This window comes from Protopterus annectens, chromosome 7.part0, assembly GCF_019279795.1.
Source record: "Protopterus annectens isolate FY-2018-M chromosome 7.part0, PAN1.0, whole genome shotgun sequence".
Classification (NCBI taxonomy): Eukaryota; Metazoa; Chordata; order Ceratodontiformes; family Protopteridae; genus Protopterus; species Protopterus annectens.
Window position 1 is genome coordinate 801,802,975 of NC_056739.1, and position 22,574 is coordinate 801,825,548.

Sequence of the window (22,574 nt, forward strand, 5' to 3'; positions counted from 1 at the left end):
AAGTCTACTCAAACTTCTACAATCCACCAGCATCAGTAAATATGCACAATCTCTGAAAGCTAAATAATTCCATGTTAAAGAAATCTGTAACTAATGAAGAGGTTGCTGCTAGCAAACAACTTTATATTTAATTGTTTCATCTACAAATAAAGTGCCTGTTGCCCTTGAGGAATAAATTGCCTGTGCTACATTAAAAAAAATGATAAGCTAGTAATATTGCAATAGGGAATGGATGGCAAATTGATAACAAGTTCATAGTTACTAGGTATCTTTGCCAAAAGGGACTGCATCATCCACCCCCTTTATAACACAGTACAGTATAAGCAATGCATCTACATACTATGGGAGTAGAACCCACAGCATTCTGCATCAAAAGCAAGTATACTACCTGTTGTGCTATTAACAATGCAAGCAGACTCCGCATAAGCAGCACTAAACTTCTCTTCCCCTGCAGCTTTCAGATCCTTGTAAAATCTACTCAGCTGTATCTCTGAACCTTGCAGCACAAGAAATCTGGAAAAAGCCAACATTTATTGGGAGGGGGGGGGACAAAAGCCCAAAAACCAGGGACACATTTTAAACATTTATTGTATAATCTTGGAAAGTTGCTAGAATAGGATGCTGTGTTACTACCATACATTTCACTGCCAAATCTTGAACTCAGGATCCTGTGCAAAACAGTCAGAGCAACATACCACAGTCACCTTTTTCAGTCTAGTATTTATGCCTCATTCCCATACTCAGGTGATCAAAACTATTTTGGTGTCTGCTCTAGAAAGCTTATTTTATGGACTGCCAGTTATATTGTTCATAGGTTCATAGGTCAATAGTTTGGTACTAGGCTATCAGCCCTAGAGCCCATACAAGTCTAGCCATAACATTTCCCTGGCTATTTCTTCCCACAGTATTTACTTCCCTGTAAATGGTGCATTTCAGTGTTATGCCCCCCATACAAAACAAAGTTCTCTTAACCCACAAAACCCTAAACCTCCTATCATCAAACTAGAAGTGATTGCTTGCTTACAGGAATGATGTTGCAATGAACCTTACAGAGAAACTTGCATAAATATACTTCAATGGGCAAGCAGTTTAAGCAAATTAGTAAATCAGTGTCACTGGCAATGTCAGACAGAATGCAAATTAGCTGTTATGGTCTCAGACCAATGTACACTGTACTCCAGATTCTACAACCAAGGGCCACAACACATTTTGAAGACCCCACCTAACCCCTACCCTGGAATAACACCACCACTCCCCTTTCACAACTCCATCCAATTGGTAGCCCGCTCAAGAAATGCTTCCCCCGCAATATACTTGTGCATCAAGGAAAACTAGATTACAATAATCACCTAAAAGAATTCTAGCAAATAAAAAGATGCAGATAAGCTGCATCTGGCATACCAGAATCTGTTTCAAAATGTTCACGTTACCAAATCCAGCTGTGAGCAAATCAGTTAAACCATCGCTGTTCTATCAAGTTACATAAACTCAATGGGCCCAACTCATAAGCAATCACTACTATGCATTATAACTCTCACCAAAATTAGCAGATGCATCAAGAGTTTTACGTCAATCAAGCCAAATCAAAGGATTCTTACGCTCTTAAACACTTGTCACCATTTCACTGACAGAATGTTCAAGTGTTTTCTTGCCAAAAAGTGAAACAAGTGAGGCCTAGCAGGGAATGACTCAATGTAGCGGATGGGGCTACACTGCTGTTAGCAATTATTTCTAAACACTAGCTGCCATCTTTCAACCCATGATACAGATACATCTTAAGGATATCAAAGGCTCAGATTTAGCCTACAATGAATAGTAGAACATTATACTGTTTTGTACATGCCCCCCTCAAAGGACATACACGTTTCAACAGACAGCTACTCAGCAGTAACAGCCCCTGACCCACTTACCAGGGTGCAAAGAACTCAACAAGAATGAGATTGTGTTGCCCGACGCCACTCTCGAAGTCATCATCAGTGAATTCAAGTATGTCTGTGGCTGCAGTGAAGGTAGATAGCAGAAAGAATAAATAGACAGCAGGTCTCAATAACTGCAACATGACGTGAACTTGAACTGAGACAGCCCAGCGTGTCCAAAAGTGAGAGATGTGACAAATTAAGAGGGGAAAAATGTCAGTCTCTCTTTCATTGCAATCATGACCCACTTACTGCCCTCCACTAAACTTAGAAAATATAAGAGTGTTATATCTTCAGAAGACACTAACATGCCACAAGAAGATGAAAATCTGTACCATGGAACACAGAGAGCAGCCGAAGCCATTAATTTATTTACCTTTTCTTAATAGAATTTAGTCCCTTAGTTTACACAGTGTGCACAGACACACAAACACACACACACACACGCACACACACACACACACACACACACACGCACACGCACACGCACACGCACACGCACACACACACACACACACACACACACACACACACACACACACACACACACCCTACCTGCAGCTCCTCCATTAGCTAAGGTAGCAATTCTGTCCTCTGCAAAGTAATGCAGCTGCTCGATGATTCACTTCTGCCCTCTGCAGCAGCCTGATGCTTCCCCCTGTCCTCAAAGTCCCATAGCAGTCCTCTGCAGCAGCCCAGTGATTCCCTGTCCTCCAAAACAGTCCTCTGCAGCAGCCTGATGATTCCCTGTCCTCCATAACAGCCCATGCAGGCTTTCTGGGTCTCGCCATGAGATGTGAGTAGGCTGGAGCCTCCAGCCTGTGGGCAATGCAGTCCGGTGTTCTTCCGGTCTGTGCGGTCGCCACTGCACAGACTTCTGGGCTGGCAGGGCAGAGTTCCCTGCCTTCTCTATCTGGACTGCCTAACAGAGCAGTCTGAAGTTCAGGAATGAAGCACACATGCGTACAGAGTTTTGGACTGCCTAACACAGGAACTAGGCATGCATGGGTGGTTCCGGGACTACACATAAACTTTTTTTTTTAAGTTTATATTTTATTTTTTACAGTAGTGGGGGAATTTAGTTTATTCCTTTTACATGTGGGGGGCTGCAGTCCTGCAGTCCTATAGCACGGGCCGCCCCTGCAATAAAGGTTAGTAGTCTGGAGTAATACAGTGGGACTGTCCTCTTCTTCTTTCGACTGCTCCCATTAGGGGTCACCAGAGCAGATCAACTGTTTCCATTTCTTCCTGTCCTCTGCATCATGCTCTGTCACACCAACCAACTGCATGTCCTCTCTCACCACATCCATGAACCTTATCTTAGGCCTTACTCTTTTCCTGTTACCTGGCAGCTTCATCCTTAGCATCTTTTTCCCCAATATACTCTGTATCCCTCCAAGCCAATGTAATCTTGCCTCTCTGGCTTTGTCTCCAAACCTTCCAACCTGGGCTGACCCTCTAATATACTTATTCCTAATCCTGTCCATCCTTGTCACACCCAGTGCAAATCTTAACATCTTCATCTCTGCCACGTCAAGCTCTGACTCCTGCCTTTTTGTCAATGCCACTGTCTCCAACCCATATACCATAGCTGGTCTCACTAACCTCTTGTAGACCTTCCCTTTTATTCTTACTGGTACTCGTCTGTCACAAATCACTCCTGACACTCTTCTCCACCCATTCCATCCTGCCTGTACTCTCTTCTTCACCTCTCTTCCACACTCACCATTACTCTGAACTGTTGATCCCAAGTACTTAAACTCATCCACCTTCGCCACCTCTACTTCCTGCATCCTCACCATTCATCTATCTTTCCTCTCATTCACACACATATATTCTGTCTTAGTCCTGCTGACCTTCATTCCTCTTCTCTCTAGAGCATATCTCCACTTCTCCAGGGTCTCCTCCACCTGTTTCCTACTCTTACTACAGATCACAATGTCATCTGCAAACATCATAGTCCACGGGGGACTCCTGTCTGATCTCATCTGTCAACCTGTCCATCACCACTGCAAATATGAAAGGGCTCAGAGCTGATCCTTGATGTAATCTCACCTCCATCTTAAATGCATCCGTCACTCCCACCGCAGACCTCACTGCTGTCACTCTACCCTTGTACATATCCTTTACCACTCTTACATACTTCTCTGACACTCCCAACTTCCTCATACAATACCACAACTTCTCTCTAGGCACCCTGTCATATGCTTTCTCTAAGTCCACAAAGGCACAATGCAACTCCTTCTGACCTTCTCTGTACTTCTCCATCAACACTCTCAGAGCAAACATTGCATCTGCAGTGCTCTTTCCTGGCATGAAACCATACTGCTGATCACTAATCATTACCACCCTTCTTAACCTAGCTTCCACTATTCTTTCCCATAACTTCATGCTGTGACTGATTAATTTAATCCCTCTGTAGTTACTACAGCTCTGCACATCACCCTTATTCTTGAAAATCGGTACCAAAACACTTTTTCTCCATTCCTCAGGCATCCTCTCACTTTCCAAGATTTCATTAAACAATCTAGTTACAAACTGCACTGCCATTTCACCTAAACACCTCTATGCTACCACAGGTATGTCATCTGGACCAACAGCCTTTCCATTCTTCATCCTCTTCATAGCTATCCTTACTTCCTCCTTGCTAATCCACTGCATTTCATGATTCACTATCCGCACATCATCAAACCTTCTCTCCCTCTCATTCTCTTCATTCATCAGCCCCTTGCTCAACACACTCTCCTCACTTGTGATTACATTTCCCTCATTATCCTTTATCACCCTTACCTGCTGCACATCTTTACTAGCTCGGTCCCTCTGTCTAGCAAATTGGTACAGGTCCTTTTCTCCCTCCTTAATGTTCAACCTTTCATACAACTCTTCATATGCCTTATCCTTAGCCTTCGCCACCTCTCTCTTAGCCATGCACCTCATCTCCTTATACTCTTGTCTACTTTCTTCATCTCTCTGACAACCCCACTTCTTCTTCGCCAACCTCTTTCTCTGTATACTCTCCTGTACTTCTTCATTCCACCACCAGGTCTCCTTGTCCTCCTTCCTCTTTCCAGATGTCACACCAAGCACCTTTCTAGTCATCTCTCTCACTAGCTCTGCTGTAGTTCCCCAGCTATTCAGTAGCTCTTCACTGCCACCCAGTGCCTGTCTTAACTCTTCCCTGAACTCCACCTCACAATTACCCTTTTTCAATTTCCACCATTTGATCCTTGGTGCTGCCCTCACACTCATCCTCCTCTTCTTGATCACCAATGTCATCCTATAAACTACCATCCTATGCTGCCTAACTACACTTTCCCCTGCCACAACTTTACAGTCTCCAATCTCCTTCAGACTGGCCCTTCTACATAAGATATAATCCATGTGTGTGCATCTTCCTCCACTCTTGTATGTCACCCTATGCTCCTCCCTCTTGTTAAAATATGCATTCACCACAGCCATGTCCATCCTTTTCGCAAAATCCACTACCATCTGACCTTCTGCATTCCTTTGCTTAACACCATACCTACCCATCACTTCCTCATCCCCTCTGTTCCCTTCACCAACATGCCTATCGAAATCTCCTCCAATCAGCAGTCTCTCACCCTTGGGTACAGTCATCACCACTTCATCCAACTCACTCCAGAATTTTTCTTTCTCATCCATCGCACACCCAACTTGTGAAGCATATGCACTAACAACATTCATCATTACACCATCAATTTCCAGCTTCATAAACATCACTCTATTCGACACTCTCTTCACCTCCAAAACACTCTTGGCATACTGTTCCTTCAGGATAACCCCTATGCCATTTCTCCTCCCATCCACACCATGATAAAACAATTTGAACCCACCTCCGATACACCCAGCCTTGCTCCCCTTCCATCTGGTCTCTTGCACACACAATAATACAGTGGGACTGTATGTAGTTTTAATTCATAATGCAGATGAATATATGATGTTACGAACAGACATGCAGTTGCACTTGCTTGAGTGATGGAAGGTATGTGAAGCTTGGAAAAGAGGTGAGTGTTGATGTACTATCCTTATACAGCAGAAGTATGGCAATGGGGGAGAATGCAGGGAGCATGATGTATTATGCAAGGTGTCTCTGGCTAAAGGTATATCCAATTCTCAAATAAACCAGACTCATGAATTAGAGAAAGGTTGTTGAGAAAGAGATAGTATGCTAGATAGGTGGAGTGTAACAGTCCATGGACAGGGGTGATAGTGTTTGGAAAGCTGGTGATACCTACATGCATGTGGCAAGACAATTTCATGCACATCCAAAGAGGTGACTCACAGGGTGCAGGAGAGATTTAATGGATTTGTATGGAATGATGAAGAAGTCAGAATTGAAAAAGAGATGTTATGGTTGGCAGTAGTGAGGGGAGCTGGTGGCCTGGAGGAATGCATGTTCTTTAGACTCTGGTCCTGGTAACCAGTACAGGAACACAATGAGGAAAATACAAAAATACAAGGGGCAGAACTGAGGAAGCAGGCTTGGCACAGATCATCCATGGGAGTTATAAACCTCCCTAGAGTTACATATTCCAGTTTTGGGATAAGAACATGAACCAGATTAGATATATATTACTGTAATAAGCTATTCTTTAACAAACAGGCAATACATAAATATAATACTCAGGAGAGAAGAGTAGGGCTGGAAGGACCCCTAGAGATGACCCACTGGGACAGTTTAAAAAGATCACAAGCTATAGATATAAATAAATATACTAGGTAGAGAAAGAATGAACACGATATTCAGATATGAGAGATACAGTCCAAACTTAGGCAGATACAATGAGTAAATATAAGATTAGATGAAGATAAAGAATTAGAATATATTCAGTTACAGTAGATTTTTGAGGAGCATATGCAAAAGATGTTGAAAGTTCAGAAGTGCTGAAGTCATTTTGCATCAAGGCTTGAGAACACACACATCACAAGGGCTAGTAGTTATAATAAAAGACCCCCTCTAATGACACTATAGAACACCTCTCTAAATGCATCCTAGACATATTCAGCTACATAGAGAACTTATGGTTACCATTTTTGATATCAAAATTGATCAATACCTCCAGGTGGTCACACCACCCCAACTGCGAGACATACATGAAGTGTTAAGGCACACCAAAAAACACAGAGCATCAGGACCAGATGCACTAACAATAGATTTTTGAATAGATCTAGAGTAGGAGTTTTGTGACAATTTTATAAAACTGGCAAAACTTATACTTACTTATACTGACAGGAACAGCTTGTCACCGGAGTTGGAAAGAGGCCCTAATTTCAGTAATTCTGAAACCCAATAAAATCCATCTTTGCTAGCATCATTAAATCCTCTATCAGTATTAAACATGGATTATACAGTTTTTATGTTAATGCTGGTGCATAGGCTAAATGAATGGTTCTCAAAACGAATTCACCCAGATCAAATGGAATTTGCAAATGCTTGACAAACCTTCGACAATATTCTAAAAACTATCCTTAAACAGATAACATACAATGGAACTCTAAACCTCTTATGATAATGAGTTTCAACATTGAAATGGCTTTGACCATGTGAAATGGCAGTACCTGTTTACCATTCTAGACTGCTTTGTTTTCCCTGAAGTTTTATAACCCTGCCCTCTAACCTATACCCGAATGTATCAGCAAAAATTAAAAAAGTAGAAGTTCATCTTTCTTCACCCTTCATTATATTAAAAGGAACCAGACAGGGCTGTCCCCATCTCCCATACTGTTTTCTTTATACTTAAACCCTTTGCCTGTAAGTTACATTGTCGTTTGGAACTGGGATATTCTCTAGGTGGCTTAAGACACCCTCTTTCCTTTTATGCAGATGACCTATTGATTCATGTACAGGACCCAAGCACCTAATGATGGAAATAAGCTAGTTTGCTAATCTATCAGGATATAAATTAAATCATTTAAAAAAGCAATAAAAACCATCAATTGCAATACAACGCTATCAGTTCATGAATATATACTTTTCTAGTACCATCTGAAGAGAAGCGATGTCTCACAGTATATATATTAACCCAGCTTTTCGAACAAAAATACAAAGGGGGTAAAAACAATTATTGGCACTTTGCAAAAAATACATAACTGCCTGGTGGAACGTAGTTGTAGACATTTGGTAAAGAATTGAGGCCATATAAGAATGTTTATTCTATCACAGATTTTACATCAGGTGCAGGCCATCCCTGGTCACCCCCACCCCCAGTGTTTTATAAAACCCTAATTAAACAGATGTCTACATGCATTTGGTAAAACAAACTTTGCTGAGTCTCCTGGAGAACTCTTACATTTCCTAATTTCTTTACAGGTTTTGAGGGCACCTGATCTTGAACTATGGTTTTATTCAGTGGTATTAAAAAAATCTACATATCCTATCTTGCAGAGATACCAACCATATTTGGAAAGAAATTGTTGCTGGAATTGGAGAGAAAAAGGCTTAGACAGAAGATATTTGTAAGGTGCAATGCAGGTGGACATATGCTAACTGAGCAAATTCTGGATAATATAAGTCAGATAATGAGAAGATTTAAAAGCTTAGATTGGGCAGAGCTTTCCCCTATAGCATCCAGTCACATTTTGGAAAATAGGGACAGCGATTTCTTAATTCAGCAGAGGCTTATTGGGAACAATTAATTCTCACAATGGAAGAAAGTTGCTACAGTTGATGGTAAATCATTGACGATTGTAACCCAATGGGCAGATACCCACCCAGACTTTGCAAGGTGAATGTTTATTGTCTGGACTGGTGAATATAAAGGGAATGCAATAATAAGTAGAATGCATGCGATGCTAATAAACATGCACCAGAAGATACATGATAAAGTATGAAAGAATACATGCAATGCTAATAAACATGCACCAGCAGATACATGATAAAGTATAGAAGAATACATGCGATGCTAATAAACATGCACCAGCAGATACATGATAAAGTATGGAAGAATACATGTGATGCTAATAAACATGCACCAGCAGATACATGATAAAGTATGGAAGAATATATGCGATGCTAATAAACATGCACCAGCAGATACATGATAAAGTATGGAAGAATACATGTGATGCTAATAAACATGCACCAGCAGATACATGATAAAGTATGGAAGAATATATGCGATGCTAATAAACATGCACCAGCAGATACATGATAAAGTATGGAAGAATATATGCGATGCTAATAAACATGCACCAGCAGATACATGATAAAGTATGGAAGAATACATGTGATGCTAATAAACATGCACCAGCAGATACATGATAAAGTATGGAAGAATACATGTGATGCTAATAAACATGCACCAGCAGATACATGATAAAGTATGGAAGAATACATGTGATGCTAATAAACATGCACCAGCAGATACATGATAAAGTATGGAAGAATACAGGTGATGCTAATAAACATGCACCAGCAGATACATGATAAAGTATGGAAGAATATATGCAATGCTAATAAACATGCAGATACATGATAATGTATGGAATGGCTGGGAAACAGATTTACAGCTAAGATTTTTTAAACATATTTGGGGAAAATTGGCTCTAAACACAAAATATGCTACCTTATAATGTAAGTTTCACTTTATTGGATTGCAGTATCTGAATAATTCTTTTGACATGCCAGAAATTCTGTCTAAAATGTCATATAGAGCAGACCCATTTTGTTGGTGATGTGATCATCTGTATGCCAGAAGCTGGAAGCATATCTTTGTTGACTGCCTGAAAATGAACTAATTTAAGGCACAAGTATTAAATTGCTTAGAATATTTATTTTTCAGATAACAAAACTGGCCCCGTACAAATGTTTATGGCTCCCTTTTGAAATGTTAGCACTCGAAATGCAGTGCTGATAAGCCTAAAAAAAGGCTGAAAACACAGGAGAAGGGTGAATCTAGAAAATCCCTCTTCACCTTTAAAATTATTTTTTGGGGGGGGGGCAAGACCCTCTGAACCCCCAATTTTTATATATCAACTCTGAGATCACCATATCCCGTAGAAAAATGGAATATTCCAATAAATGCCATCTCAGACTTAATATATGTAAGCCCGATCTTTTGGCCATTCAATCTGGCTGTAGCGGGTCCCAACATTTCAAATAATTACCCACTTTTACTCCAATTAGAGGCATTCACCAAAATTTAACAGAGTTAGAAGCAACTTTATTAGTGTGTTTACGTTGGTTTATAAAAAGAGTATCCCTAGAAGGTCAAAAAGCCCAAACCATCCATCGCTCCAAGAGTGGATGACCCTGGCAAACACACTATATAGATAAGAAACAGATGTCAGGAATATCAACATAAATGAAAAAGTCTTAAAAGTGATCTCTGTGAATAGTTTATAATGTTTTAGAGGTACAACCCTGGCCTTTGGGTATTTCAGGTCTGCCAAAATTAGATGATGAAGACACCAAAGTGAGTTAAGTACAGATGGATACTCAATACACCTGCCCAGATTATTACTATAAGTTTATTATAAAGCAGTTTGAATTTACTTATGTATGTAATGGTTTTAATTAATGGTCTATAACCTCTGAGTTATAAAACAGAAATAGTGTTTTATAACTCAGGCGTTTTGATTTTGTTATTTGATATAATTGTTCTTATAAAATATAATTTGTTGTAAGATTTGCTGTCAATAAAAAAGTTGCAAAAAAAGATTGACAGGGCATAACAATTCATAAAGTGAAGTTCAATATTCCATGATAGGTGTACCTAATGTAATACTTACTGACTGAGGACTCCATTTATGTCCACAATAATGCACAAACTGTGTCGCTGCTTTAAGGTCAAGCAATTAAAAACCCCAATGTATCATATCCAGACAGATGGATTAATGTTATATTTTAACCAAACATTAAAGTCCATGCTGAAAAGATGTTACTGAGGAACATGTCAAAAGGTGGGAACAGTTAAAATCATACCTCCAGTTTACCATATGGGACGTGCCACAAGCCTTGACAAGGTTCAGTCCATATGAGTTATTACATGACAGGCAAGCCCTATGTCTGTTAGATAACACCAGTTAACCTTGAAGAAGAGAGGTTAACCTTTGGAGGAAGAGAAAAGCCCATTTAAAGGTGTCATAGAACACTATATCACAATACAAGGTAGGCTGAAAGTGGTACTTCTCATAGAGTGGGAACACATGCAAACTGACCAAGCCTTATAAGAAGAAGTGAATAATAGAAATACAAGGATCAGAGAATTTAAAGCTGGAGACAAGGTGTTAGTTTTGGTCCCCTTAGCAGAAAACACATTTTGGCTAAATACCAGGGTCCTTTTGAACTAATGGCAAAATTAAATGAGGTAAACTGTAGAGTTAGACTGTTAAGAGAGGACCAGAGCAGATAAACCATATCGACATGCTGAAACCATGAAAGGAATTACAAACATGCATAGTTTGCCACCAGAGACTAGTAAATCTAGTGATGAAAGAAAACTGACCACTTTAGTTAATCAATACATTATCTACACCAGAGAATCAAGAAGTATGCAATCTTCTGTTAAGGAGAAATAAAGTGTTTTTAGAGATGCCTGGCAGAACAAATGTGATTAAACATTCTTTTCAAACCATTCAAGGAGAACAGGTTAACCTGAGACCTTATAGTATGCAAGTGTCACAAAGAAAGGCTGTATAGGAAGTAGTAAAGAAATGTCATAAAATATGGATAATAGAGGAGCCAAGCAGTGAGTGCAACAGCCCATAGTGTTTGCCCCCAAATCTAATGGAATGTTTGTAGTTTGTAGGGATTATAAAAGACTGAGCAGCATTTCAGATTTGCCCAGAGCATAGGACTAAGGAAATACAAGAAATTCTAGGGAGATTAGAGAAAGCAAGAATCCCATTAAAAGTGCTACAAAAGTTAAAGGGCAGGACTGGTTTGATTCAGTCCACCACAATGTGGATGACCTATAATGGCTTATAGGTCATCCAGTGGACATGAAATCAATGATTTCAAGTGGAAGCAGACAGCTGCTGCTGCATAGCATGGCAGATTTAGTTATTATTATTTATTTATTTATTTGCAGTTTGTTAACCATGAAAGTCCACTGGGGTGAACAGAGCCCATTTTCAGTGGAGGCCCGGGGAAAAAAGCTCCTCAGTACAATAAAAAAGTACAATCAAATAAAATTATATACATTGGTACTATACCATTATATAACATATTGGAATGCAAAGTTAAAAAGACATACTTATCAATTCAGTGGCCAGATAAATACTAGTGAACAGATTACAACATGTTTAAAAATAGGTTATAGCATAGAGGATTTTTAGATAATATACAGCACAGAAAGTAGGGCGAGAGTATATCCTTAGAGCTAGGTATTCAAGGAGGCTGTGTGCAAGTGCATTTACAGGTGAAAGATAGGCAAGGGTGGAGAGAAGTTTTGAAGTGGCCAGGATTTGGGATTGTTCTGATTGCTAATGGAAGATAATTCCAATTCTTGTCCAAAGAGTAAGAGAAGAGAAGTCGGCCAGGGCAGGTTTGGTTTGTGAACCTAAAGAAGTTGCTGATTCTCAGATCTAAGGGGCCTATTTGAGATGTCGAAGGTGATGACAAAACTAAAAGTGGGACAATCAGAAGGTTTAAAGATAAGTTTTTGAGCAGAAGTAAATTGAAGATAGTTGAGGTAGTTTGGTAGTTCCAGCCATTTTAGGGAGTGAAGAGCAGTACAGTACAGTGATGGGAGACATTTGTGGAATTTGTTGCGAATTTTGCAATTTTATTATAACATGTCTTGAGCTAAGCTTTTAGAGAGGTTTGAAGGTTGGTAAGTAGAGGGGTGCCATACATTAGGGATGGGAGTAGGTAAGTGGAGCAAGAGTTTGTTTGGTGGAGGGGCTAAAGAACTGATTGTGGTTATAGAGCATTCCAAGTTTCTAATGTGTTATTTGGATATTTTGTTGCAGGTGAATGTCAAATTTTAGGGCTCATCTGTGGATACTCTTAGAAGTTTGGTGTGGCTGACAACTTCTATTAGTGTTTTACTTTGGAAGTAGATATTGAACATGGCTTTGTCCAACAGGGTTGATTTTTTGGGGGGTGAAAAGCATAATCTTAGATTTATATGGGTTGAGGGCTGGGTGGCTTTTAAACATCTAGGATTCAGGGGTGGAGAAGTCTCTTTAGGTTTTGAGTTGGAGTTCAGACATAGAGTCAGCTGTGCAGTTGATGATTGAGTAATCTGCATATTGAATAAGGGCTCCACTGGTCATAGATATGTGGAAATTGTTAATGAAAATATTGAATAGGACGGAGACTTGAGGAACTCCAGTAGAGCTGTTAAGATAAGAAGTGATAGAGTTTTGCCATTTGATAGCATGTTGCCTGTCTTTTAGATAGCTTGAGAACCAGTTAAGAGTAGGTGGGGAAAGTCCAAAGTTAGTCAGTTGTGATAGTAGCAAAGGGTGGGAAACTGTATCAAATGCCTTTGAAAGATCTAAGAATATAGTAGATACTATTGTCCTGTTATCACGAGCTCTGTTAATAGTATCCAGGAAAGAAATAAGGGCAGTTGTAGTGCTGTGGCCAGGTCTGAAACTATGTTGTGTGGAGAACAGGCAGTGGTTATGAAGTAAATAGGGCATCATCTGAATGTGAATGCACTTTTCCAGGATCTTTGAGATAGGGGAAAGGCTAGTGATAGGTCAAAAGTTGGAGATATTATGTTTTTTGTCCCCCTTTGTAAAGAGGAAGAATGTAGTCTTTCTTAAATAATTTGGGCACATAGGATTCTTGAAAGGATTTGTTAATTAGGATACTTAGAGGAAATGCAATGACTTCAGCAGCCAAATAAATAGATCTCACCAAATAAATTGTCCAGGTTAATGTAAATGTTGTAAATAGAGATGTATTTGTTTAATAGCAGCTTAATGTCTAAAGTATATAATATTTTACTTTAATTTCTTACCCAAATTGAGAAATCAAACCACTTCAGGTAGTCCTCTTCACTGCTATTACTTTTATTCATTTACATCAAATAAGACCAAAGAGGAACCACTCTCATATCCTAGTTATCTCAATTTTCTGTGCTATTTTTCCTTTCCCTTCTAGCAATAAATGCAGGCTATAGTGTCATATTTCAGCTGACTCCTGTCCCAGTCTAAGCAAGAAGGGTAGTGTCACTTACAATAACTGCTACTATCCTATTATAAACAGTTAAATATACTAAGGAAGGACCTTATGTATTTATACCAATAGTCATTTCTTTGAACACCATGATCTAATGATAGTCTCTCACACTGACTAGTTTAGACTAAAGAAATGCGAGTCAAAGCACCACCACATTGCTGATTGCTATGATTACAATCAGTAGGTATATAAACTGGGATGACTTGTTTACAGAAGATTGTGCAATTATTTTGAAATCCAATCCAAAACAGGCAATTTGTCAATGTAAATTTCCTTCAAATTTCTTCTAGTTTAAAGTCTGTAGCTTTTTTTCTGTGAAGTCATTATAAAAATGATAGTATTTCAGTCTCTTCAAAATTAATGAATATACATAAATATTAATATTACACACTAAAATATAATATGCTTACACTAAAACATTAACAAATCCTACTCTATACTTTAGTAAATAAATGTTTACATATATAGTTTCATGTTTAGGAAGAAATTAATTAGTTTACTGACTGTCACTGTACAAGCTAATTATATATTAGATACTTAGCAACATATTAGAGGAATGGCTTAACTTTTTACTTTGAGAACATGTACTTCTGATTATTTTCTAAATTAAGTTTGATTAAATCTGAACTATTCTAGTAAAAAATAAAAAGTACTATTAATAATGCTTATTTTTATAATAATTAATATCTCATGGGTCTTTCCTTTCTCTTCATTTATATATCTTCTCTTTCTCTGTCTGCATAGTTGGAACTGTAGAAGTCTTAGATTTCTTCACTGCTACTAAATTCCAATCTCCTTTTTCAAAAGACCCTTCTAGGGATGAAAAAGACTAGACCATGTCTCCATTATCTGTGATTAGGCTATTGTTCTGAACAAAAGATGTTGCTTCTCCTACTTTGTTAAACAACTTTATGGCTGAAAATGTTATTTTTATTTTAGGAGGGAAAACCAGATATTCTTTAACATTATCCTTTTTAGAGTTGTAACTAAGGGCCATACTTTTATTTTCTCCAAAGTGTTGGTGGCATGGTCATTATCAATACAAATTACATCTGAGCCCACTTTAAATGGAGGGTTTGCTCAAGCAAGTTTTAAGACATTTTCTTTATCAAGATGATATAGAAATCTAACAATAATAGCTCTGGTGTAGAAATGGGTTTGGAAGAAGTGGAATTGCCTATAGATCTGTGGGCTCTTTTATGTCAAAATGACAGTCCCCTTTTGCAGTTTTTGTATTTGAAGAATCCAGGAATTTCAAAAATTCACCAGATTACTTTCAACTAATTTTTCTGGCACTCCTAAGATCTTAATGTCATTCTCTGTTTTTCTATAATCCAGGTCATTTAACTTGCTGGTTAACTCTGCTGCCTTAACAAAAACTCTAGCTGTTTTTTCTCTCTCTCTTTTCTTTTTGTTTCTTCTATCCACTTCATTGATAATTTTCTTAATATCTTCTATTTCATTTTTATGCTTTATCACCACATTCTTTTATAGTTCTGCCTGTTTAATACATTTTTTATTTGAACTGTTCAGTTCTTAGTGAATTGCAGTTACCAACCACTGAACATCTTTCTTTTGACATATCTCCACGTAAAGTCTTTGTTAAGCTCATTTTTTTTCAAATAAATTTCTGATTTCAGTACTATACAGTAAAAATAAGTTAATTATTTATTTTTAGTAAAACTCTCATACTTCTGGTCATAAATGTGTTCAGGTAGTTATTAAATATAAATATAATCACACTTTATATGGAGAAGTAAAAATGTTCTTGTCAAGGATTTGCCTCATCTGCAGAGTTTTTCAAAGATTCTTAAGCCATGTTATTCATGCTCCAATATGTCATTTTTTTCAGAAGTAAAAATTAAATGAATTTGTTGGGTAAATTTTTGTAGTACCATTTATAAAACTCTACAGATTTTAAACTGTGTCTTTGATAATGTGCTTACAGTTTTTGAGTCATTTTTGTCAATTTTTAAACTTGTTTGTGTTGTAGCCCACAATATACTGGAAGTGTGAAGAGTTACATGCTATTCAATACTTATTTTATATTATTTTGAATTTGTTAACTGGGGTGGAACACTGATCACATTGCACCTATTCAACTCTCAGCCTGAGGGTAAACACAATAGATACATGACATTATATACAGAGTGAATGATAAATGTAATATACACATATATTATATACAATTTGAATATCAGTGTAAGCTTGAGGGTATAAAGACAATAGATACATTACATCATATATACAAAGTGACTGACAAAACACAATATATACATGCGTTATAAACAGAGTGGAAATCAGAGTTGGCATGTTAAAAGAATTACAATGAAAAGCAAGGTCAGCTCAAGATATGTAAATGGAAATTGGGTAGGAAGAAGTTAAGTTATATGACCAGAGCAAGAGAGATATCTTGTAGTGTGCTTTTAGTTCTGATTAGAAAATGGGGTAAGAGGAATGATATGTAAGAAAAGAAGGAAGAGATTCCCACAGTTTGAGACCAATGACTAGAAAAGTATGGTCTGTATACTAAGGCCGTTTTTTTTTTTTTGGGGGGGGGTGTGGAGAAGAAGACCTGAGTGGTTAAGATTTCTAAGGCTGTAATATTCAAACTTTATGTTAATTAGGTACCCACAGTTTTTACTTGATGTGTCTTCTTTTCAAGAGGCTTTGTGCCTATTTTCAATATCTGTAGATTAAGAGGTAAGTCTCTGCTTTTTCATAGTTGTTGATACTATCTAGCAGATATGGTCCAAGGAGTTCCAAAAAACCAAGAAGTCACAAAGAATAGGATACTCCATTAGGAATACCACTCTAACACCTCTGGTAGTTCTGTATAAAAATAAAAGCAAAACCGATTCAGTATGAGTTAAAAACATAGTTTATTGTCTATGAAGACTCATAATACACAGCACTTAGCACTCATGAGTTTAAAACACTACATATACATGTACTTTCATCCAAACTGCCCTTACGGCTTCCTTAGAGCAATGAAAGACCACAATTGCTTACACATTACATATAAAAGAAATCAAATCACATGATGTAAATTGAACCAATAAAAATGTTATAGCAATGTGATATCTTAACAAGCAATATGACATAAACAATAAATAATGCTAATGGCTATTTATTAAAATACAAATAGCAATGGAATATTAAAATAAATTAGAATAGCTTTGTTGAAATAATTTTGTTAAAAACATTAACTACCAATCTGCATCAAACAAAACAAATAATTTACATAGGGTAGGATCCAACACAAAACTGCTGTGGTGGTAAAAAACATTCAACTAAGCTAACAATTGGATCATTTTTACAATAATCATTGTTTAAAAAATTGTTAAAAATAATTTAATACAAATATTATATGTGCTGTATTTTAATGCATATATATGTATGTGTGTGTATATATATATATATATATATATATATATATATATATATATATATATATATATATGTGTGTGTGTGTGTGTGTGTGTGTGTGTGTATATATATATGGGTCTACTTGTGTGTATATATATATGGGTCTACTTGAAAACACTGACATGCCAAAACACCTACGACGAGAACACCGAGACCGGAAGATTGACAACAGAGATGACTGACAGTTTAAAATCCAGACGCTGAGAACACTGACATGTTAAGGTAAGTGTGCAATAGTGACACACTTTAGGGTTAGGGGCATGTTACGTGAGTTAGGGTTAGGGTGCTGGTAAGGTAAGTGTGCGATAGTGACAGACTTTAGGGTTAGGGGCGGGTTAAGTGAGTTAGGGTTAGGGAGCGAGTTAGGTGAGTGTGAGATAGTGACGGACCTTAGGGTTAGGGTTTAGGTTAAGGTTAGTGCATAGATAGTTGTGTATGTAAGGTTTAGTGTAGGTTTGCAAGGGTTTTGGTGTGCTTGTGTTGTGTTTTTCGGAAAAGGTATTTGTTTTGTTGATTGTGGTTTGTCGGGCATGTGAAGTTTCATGCTTTTAAACTGTCGGCCTTCTCAGTTGTCGATCTTCCGGTCTCGGTGTTTTCGTCATCGGTGTTTTGGCATGTCTGTGTTTTCAAGTAGACCTATATGGTTCCCTATCAGAAGCCTGAAACACTATAAGCCTGAAAATCAAAATCCTGAAAACTAAAGCCTGAAAATTCAAAATCCCGAAAGCCCAAAATCCTGAAACTCAAAATCCTGAAAACACAAAATGGACATACTGACGTCATTGTGGCTTTGCTATTGTTAGCCCTGTGGTGTTAGGTCATGCGTTGGGTTCAGGTAAGTGTGCGGTTGGTTTTATGTTAGGGTTAGGGCGGATTAAGTGAGTTAGGGTTAGGCGCAGGTTAGGCATGTATGCAATAGTGACAAATATTGGGGTTAGGGGCGGTTTAAGTGAGTTAGGGCGCGGGTCAGGTGAGTGTGCGATAGTGACGGACCTTAGGGTTAGGGTTAGGGTCAGGGTTAGTTGGTAGATATTAGTGTCTTTATAGTGACATATTAGCATTATTTGTGTTTTCAGGATTTTGAGTTTCAGGATTTTGGGTTTTCGGGATTTTGAATTTTCAGGCTTTAGTTTTCAGGATTTTGATTTTCAGGCTTATAGTGTTTCAGGCTTCTGATAGGGAACCATATATATATATATATATATATATATATATATATATATATATATATATATATATATATATTAATATGTTTACTAATTTACTATATCTAAAAATCATGAAATCAAAATATAATTATAATTTTGCTGCCCTTAAGAACAGAGACTTGTTGTTGTTGTGTCTTTTGGCTTTTCCCAGCTAGGGGTCGCCACAGCGGAACTCCAGTCTGCTAATGATTGGCAATAGATTTTTACATGCTGAGTTGCCAGCTCTGACGCACAACCTTCAACGAAGGTATGCCCATTCATGCATGTCTCCCCACAGAAGACGCTCTAGTTGAGAATCGAACAGGACAACGTCTTACTGTGAGGCGACAATGCTACCGCAGCACCACAAGTAGACATATATATATATATATATATATATATATATATATATATATATATATATATATATATATGTATATATATATAAATATGTTTACTAGTTTACTATATCTAAAAATCATGAAATCAAAATATAATTATAATTTTGCTGCCCTTAAGAACAGAAACTAAAGATATGAAATCATTGATACTGGGAAACAGTGTTAAAAATAAAAATAATACAACAATTATATGTGCTGTATTTTAATGTATGTATGTATGTATATATATATATATATATATATATATGTATATATATATATATATATATATATATATGTATATATATATATATATATATATATATATATATATATATATATGTATATATATATATATATATATATATATATATATATATATACATATATATAAATCAATATGTTTACTAGTTTACTATATCTAAAATTCATGAAATTAAAATATAATTATAATTTTGCTGCCCTTAAGAATAGGTATTAAATATATGAATCATTGATACTGGGAAACATAGTGGCATTTGAATTCAATTGCCAAAGCCCTGCACAGATATTACAGTGTGTATGTGACCTGCGATCCCCACAGTCACCTTCCAGTGAGATAGAAGGACTTATCAAACATGTCAGGTCTATGAGGTCCCCAATGATGGGAGGCCCCCATGAAAAGTTTCTTTCTGGCACTAGTAAAGGCAGGCACCTTCAGCTCCATGAACATTTTCATACTAACTATTGCTGGGTAACTGTTCATGTAAAAAAAATGCTTAATGGCTTAAAAATACTGTACCTATTTCTTAAATAGGAATGGAATTGCTGTGATCTCCTTATCAAGTAAAGAAATAGTCTGTGTTTTTGAAACTGCAGCTGTTGTTTTAGCTGAGATCTCATTCTTATTTCAGAAATGCTTGACCTCACAGAAGTTATCTGGAAAAAGAGCGCAGGACAGGGTCAATGCTTTGAACACCATGGAAAATCTGTTGTCATGAAGGAGAATGGATTTTATTTTATATATAGCCAGGTAAGAGCAAAATCAAGAAAGATACACTCTGTTGACTGATGCCCACTCTTTGTCAGAATCACAGCTGCTAGCTAAGTAGGATCTACTGAGATGAATGTTGATGGTGAAGTAAGAACTGAATCGTAAAATAAAGCTCTTAATTTACAGGTCATTTTTTCTCCTCTTTCTTATCTATAGTCTTGAGCTTTGCATTGTGAACAAAATAATTAAACTGAATTCAAGAGTCAGAAATGAAGTTCATTCACAGGAGTTCTTGTCAGCTGAGGTGGTTTGGGCATTTTGTGAGGATGCCACCTGGGTACCTCACACAAAACATATATACAACACAGCCCACTAGGAAAATGCTCTGGTGCAGACACAAGATGTACTGAAAGTGTTAAGTCTCTCAGCTTGCTTGGGAATGCAGTGGTATCCCACAGGAAGAGCTGAAGGCCATTGCTGGTGATAGGGTAGTCTATTTTGCATAGCTCAGTTTGCTACAACGGCAGCCCTCATCAGGGCTAATGGTTTGGAAAATGGATTGATGGTTGGAAGGTCTGTACTAGTACAGGCTAATAGCAAATGGTAATGAACTTAGGTCACTTCCTGCAGACAAAACATACTGAAAAGGTGAATTCTTACTGAAAAGCACACTATTTGATGCTGGCATTTGCTGTCTGTTGAACATTAACGTTTTGCTCTTGTACTTGCTTTGTGTCTATCTCCTGCTATTTAGAGAGTAGTGCAGTCTGTTACTTATGGGGTTTGACGAAATGTTCTCAAACACATCCTCAGAACTAGGCCACCTGTGTTATCTGTAAATTACTCATGCAGATGATTGAAGATTGTAAAATGCATTTCATTAGACTTATGTTTGTACTATCATGTCCTTACGTGTTGCCAAATTAATTTAATTAATCTGCAAATGGAGATACAGGGCACTAAGAAGTTGCAACAGCCAGAGGAAAGGAAAAGTAGCCTAATTTGGTTTGCTAAAACCTGCACTCCAAATTTTCGACGATTGAAAAACATGTTCATTTATAAGCCTATCCTGAAATGTATAAGTATTAAATGTCTTAGAATAAAGAACAAAGTTTAAGTTTCAAACATTGCCAGTTTTTTAAGACATGTTATACCATGTAGAACTTCCACAAAGGTTCTCACATTTGGGGAACTAACAAAATGCAACTGGGCACCATGAATTAGAAAGTTATAATTAAAGCTTGTGCAGGTTTATAGGTTGTTACCTGGCATGTTCTGCATGAGACCACTGAGGAGCCCATTACAAATTCTCAGTTGTTCTAGAGTACAGTCTGGTTAAGTGAATTGCATCAAGTTATACAATATTCAGGTAGAGGCAGAGGGAATCAAACCCTGGGCTAGAGGAAGCATCTTGTAAACAATGTATAGCCTTACTCCTCTGATCCAACTGCAGACTGTCGACTGAGTGAGACAGGAATAAAACCTGATGTATTCTAATCTGTAGCCAGATGCATTACCCATTGCTGGGCTGCAAGGCATGACACCATGATTTTTATCTGTTGTGCATTATGTGAATGGAGGGAGGGTGACAATATACAAGAGTAAATCAGAGAAGAAATTCCAATCAAGCTGCCTATTAAATCACAGTTCTTGCAACAATGTTACTGCCATGCATATTAATAAGGAAGGAATGGGACGTTCTCTTAATTTTATGGACATTGAGGTTGTCCCACCTTCTGATGTATTACAGTGAATTGTTACAGAAGGGGTGATTGTAATGTATTGTTACTGAAGAGTTGGTTGTACTGTATTGTTACAGAAGGAGCATTTGTAATGTATTTTTACAGAAGTGGTGCTTGTAATGTATTGTTACAGAAGGGATGTTGGTAATGCATTGTTACAGAAGGGGTGCTTGTAATGTATTGTTACAGAAGGGATGTTGGTAATGCATTGTTACAGAAGGGGTGCTTGTAATGTATTGTTACAGAAGGGGTGCTTGTAATGTATTGTTACTGAAGAGTTGGTTGTAATGTATTGTTACAGAAGGAGCATTTGTACTGTATTGTTATAGAAGGGGTGTTTGTAATGTATTGTTACAGAAGGGGTGCTTGTATTGCTATAGGAGGAGTGCTTGTAATGTATTGTTACAGGAGGGGTGTTTATTTATTTATTGCATTTGTTAACTGGGAAAGTCCACTAGGCCTAGGTGAGCCCATTTTTAGTGGAGGCCCAGGGAGAAAAGATCTGCTTACATCAATAGTATATATGAGAAAACACACAATACAGAGTATATACAGTCACAATGCATGGAAATAATATGAGCACAGCATTACAAGTTATTTGCATACATTACACATCTACGTTGTGTTGAATTGTAGCATTGAAGGTGGAGTTTGTCAGACAGAGTAGCAGTTTTGATTGTTAATTGCTGGAGTATTGTAGGCATGAGCTGCTGAGATTTGGCAAGACAGAGAGCTCATGCAGTTACTATAAGTATGTAAGAGAAAGGAAAGTTAAACAAATAATGTGATG

The 22,574-nt window shown here is 37.5% G+C and overlaps 1 protein-coding gene across 1 annotated transcript in view; it reads left to right on the forward strand.

Moving 5' to 3' along the window:
• LOC122805850 (tumor necrosis factor ligand superfamily member 13-like) overlaps positions 1-22,574 on the forward strand; it is a gene marked incomplete at its 5' end in the record, with an annotated part of 136,172 nt that overhangs the window by 71,346 nt on the left and 42,252 nt on the right. The window contains one exon of the mRNA XM_044076105.1: positions 19,963-20,081. Within this exon, the coding sequence (XP_043932040.1) occupies positions 19,963-20,081 (119 nt within the window). The remainder of the gene's footprint in view (positions 1-19,962; positions 20,082-22,574) is intronic.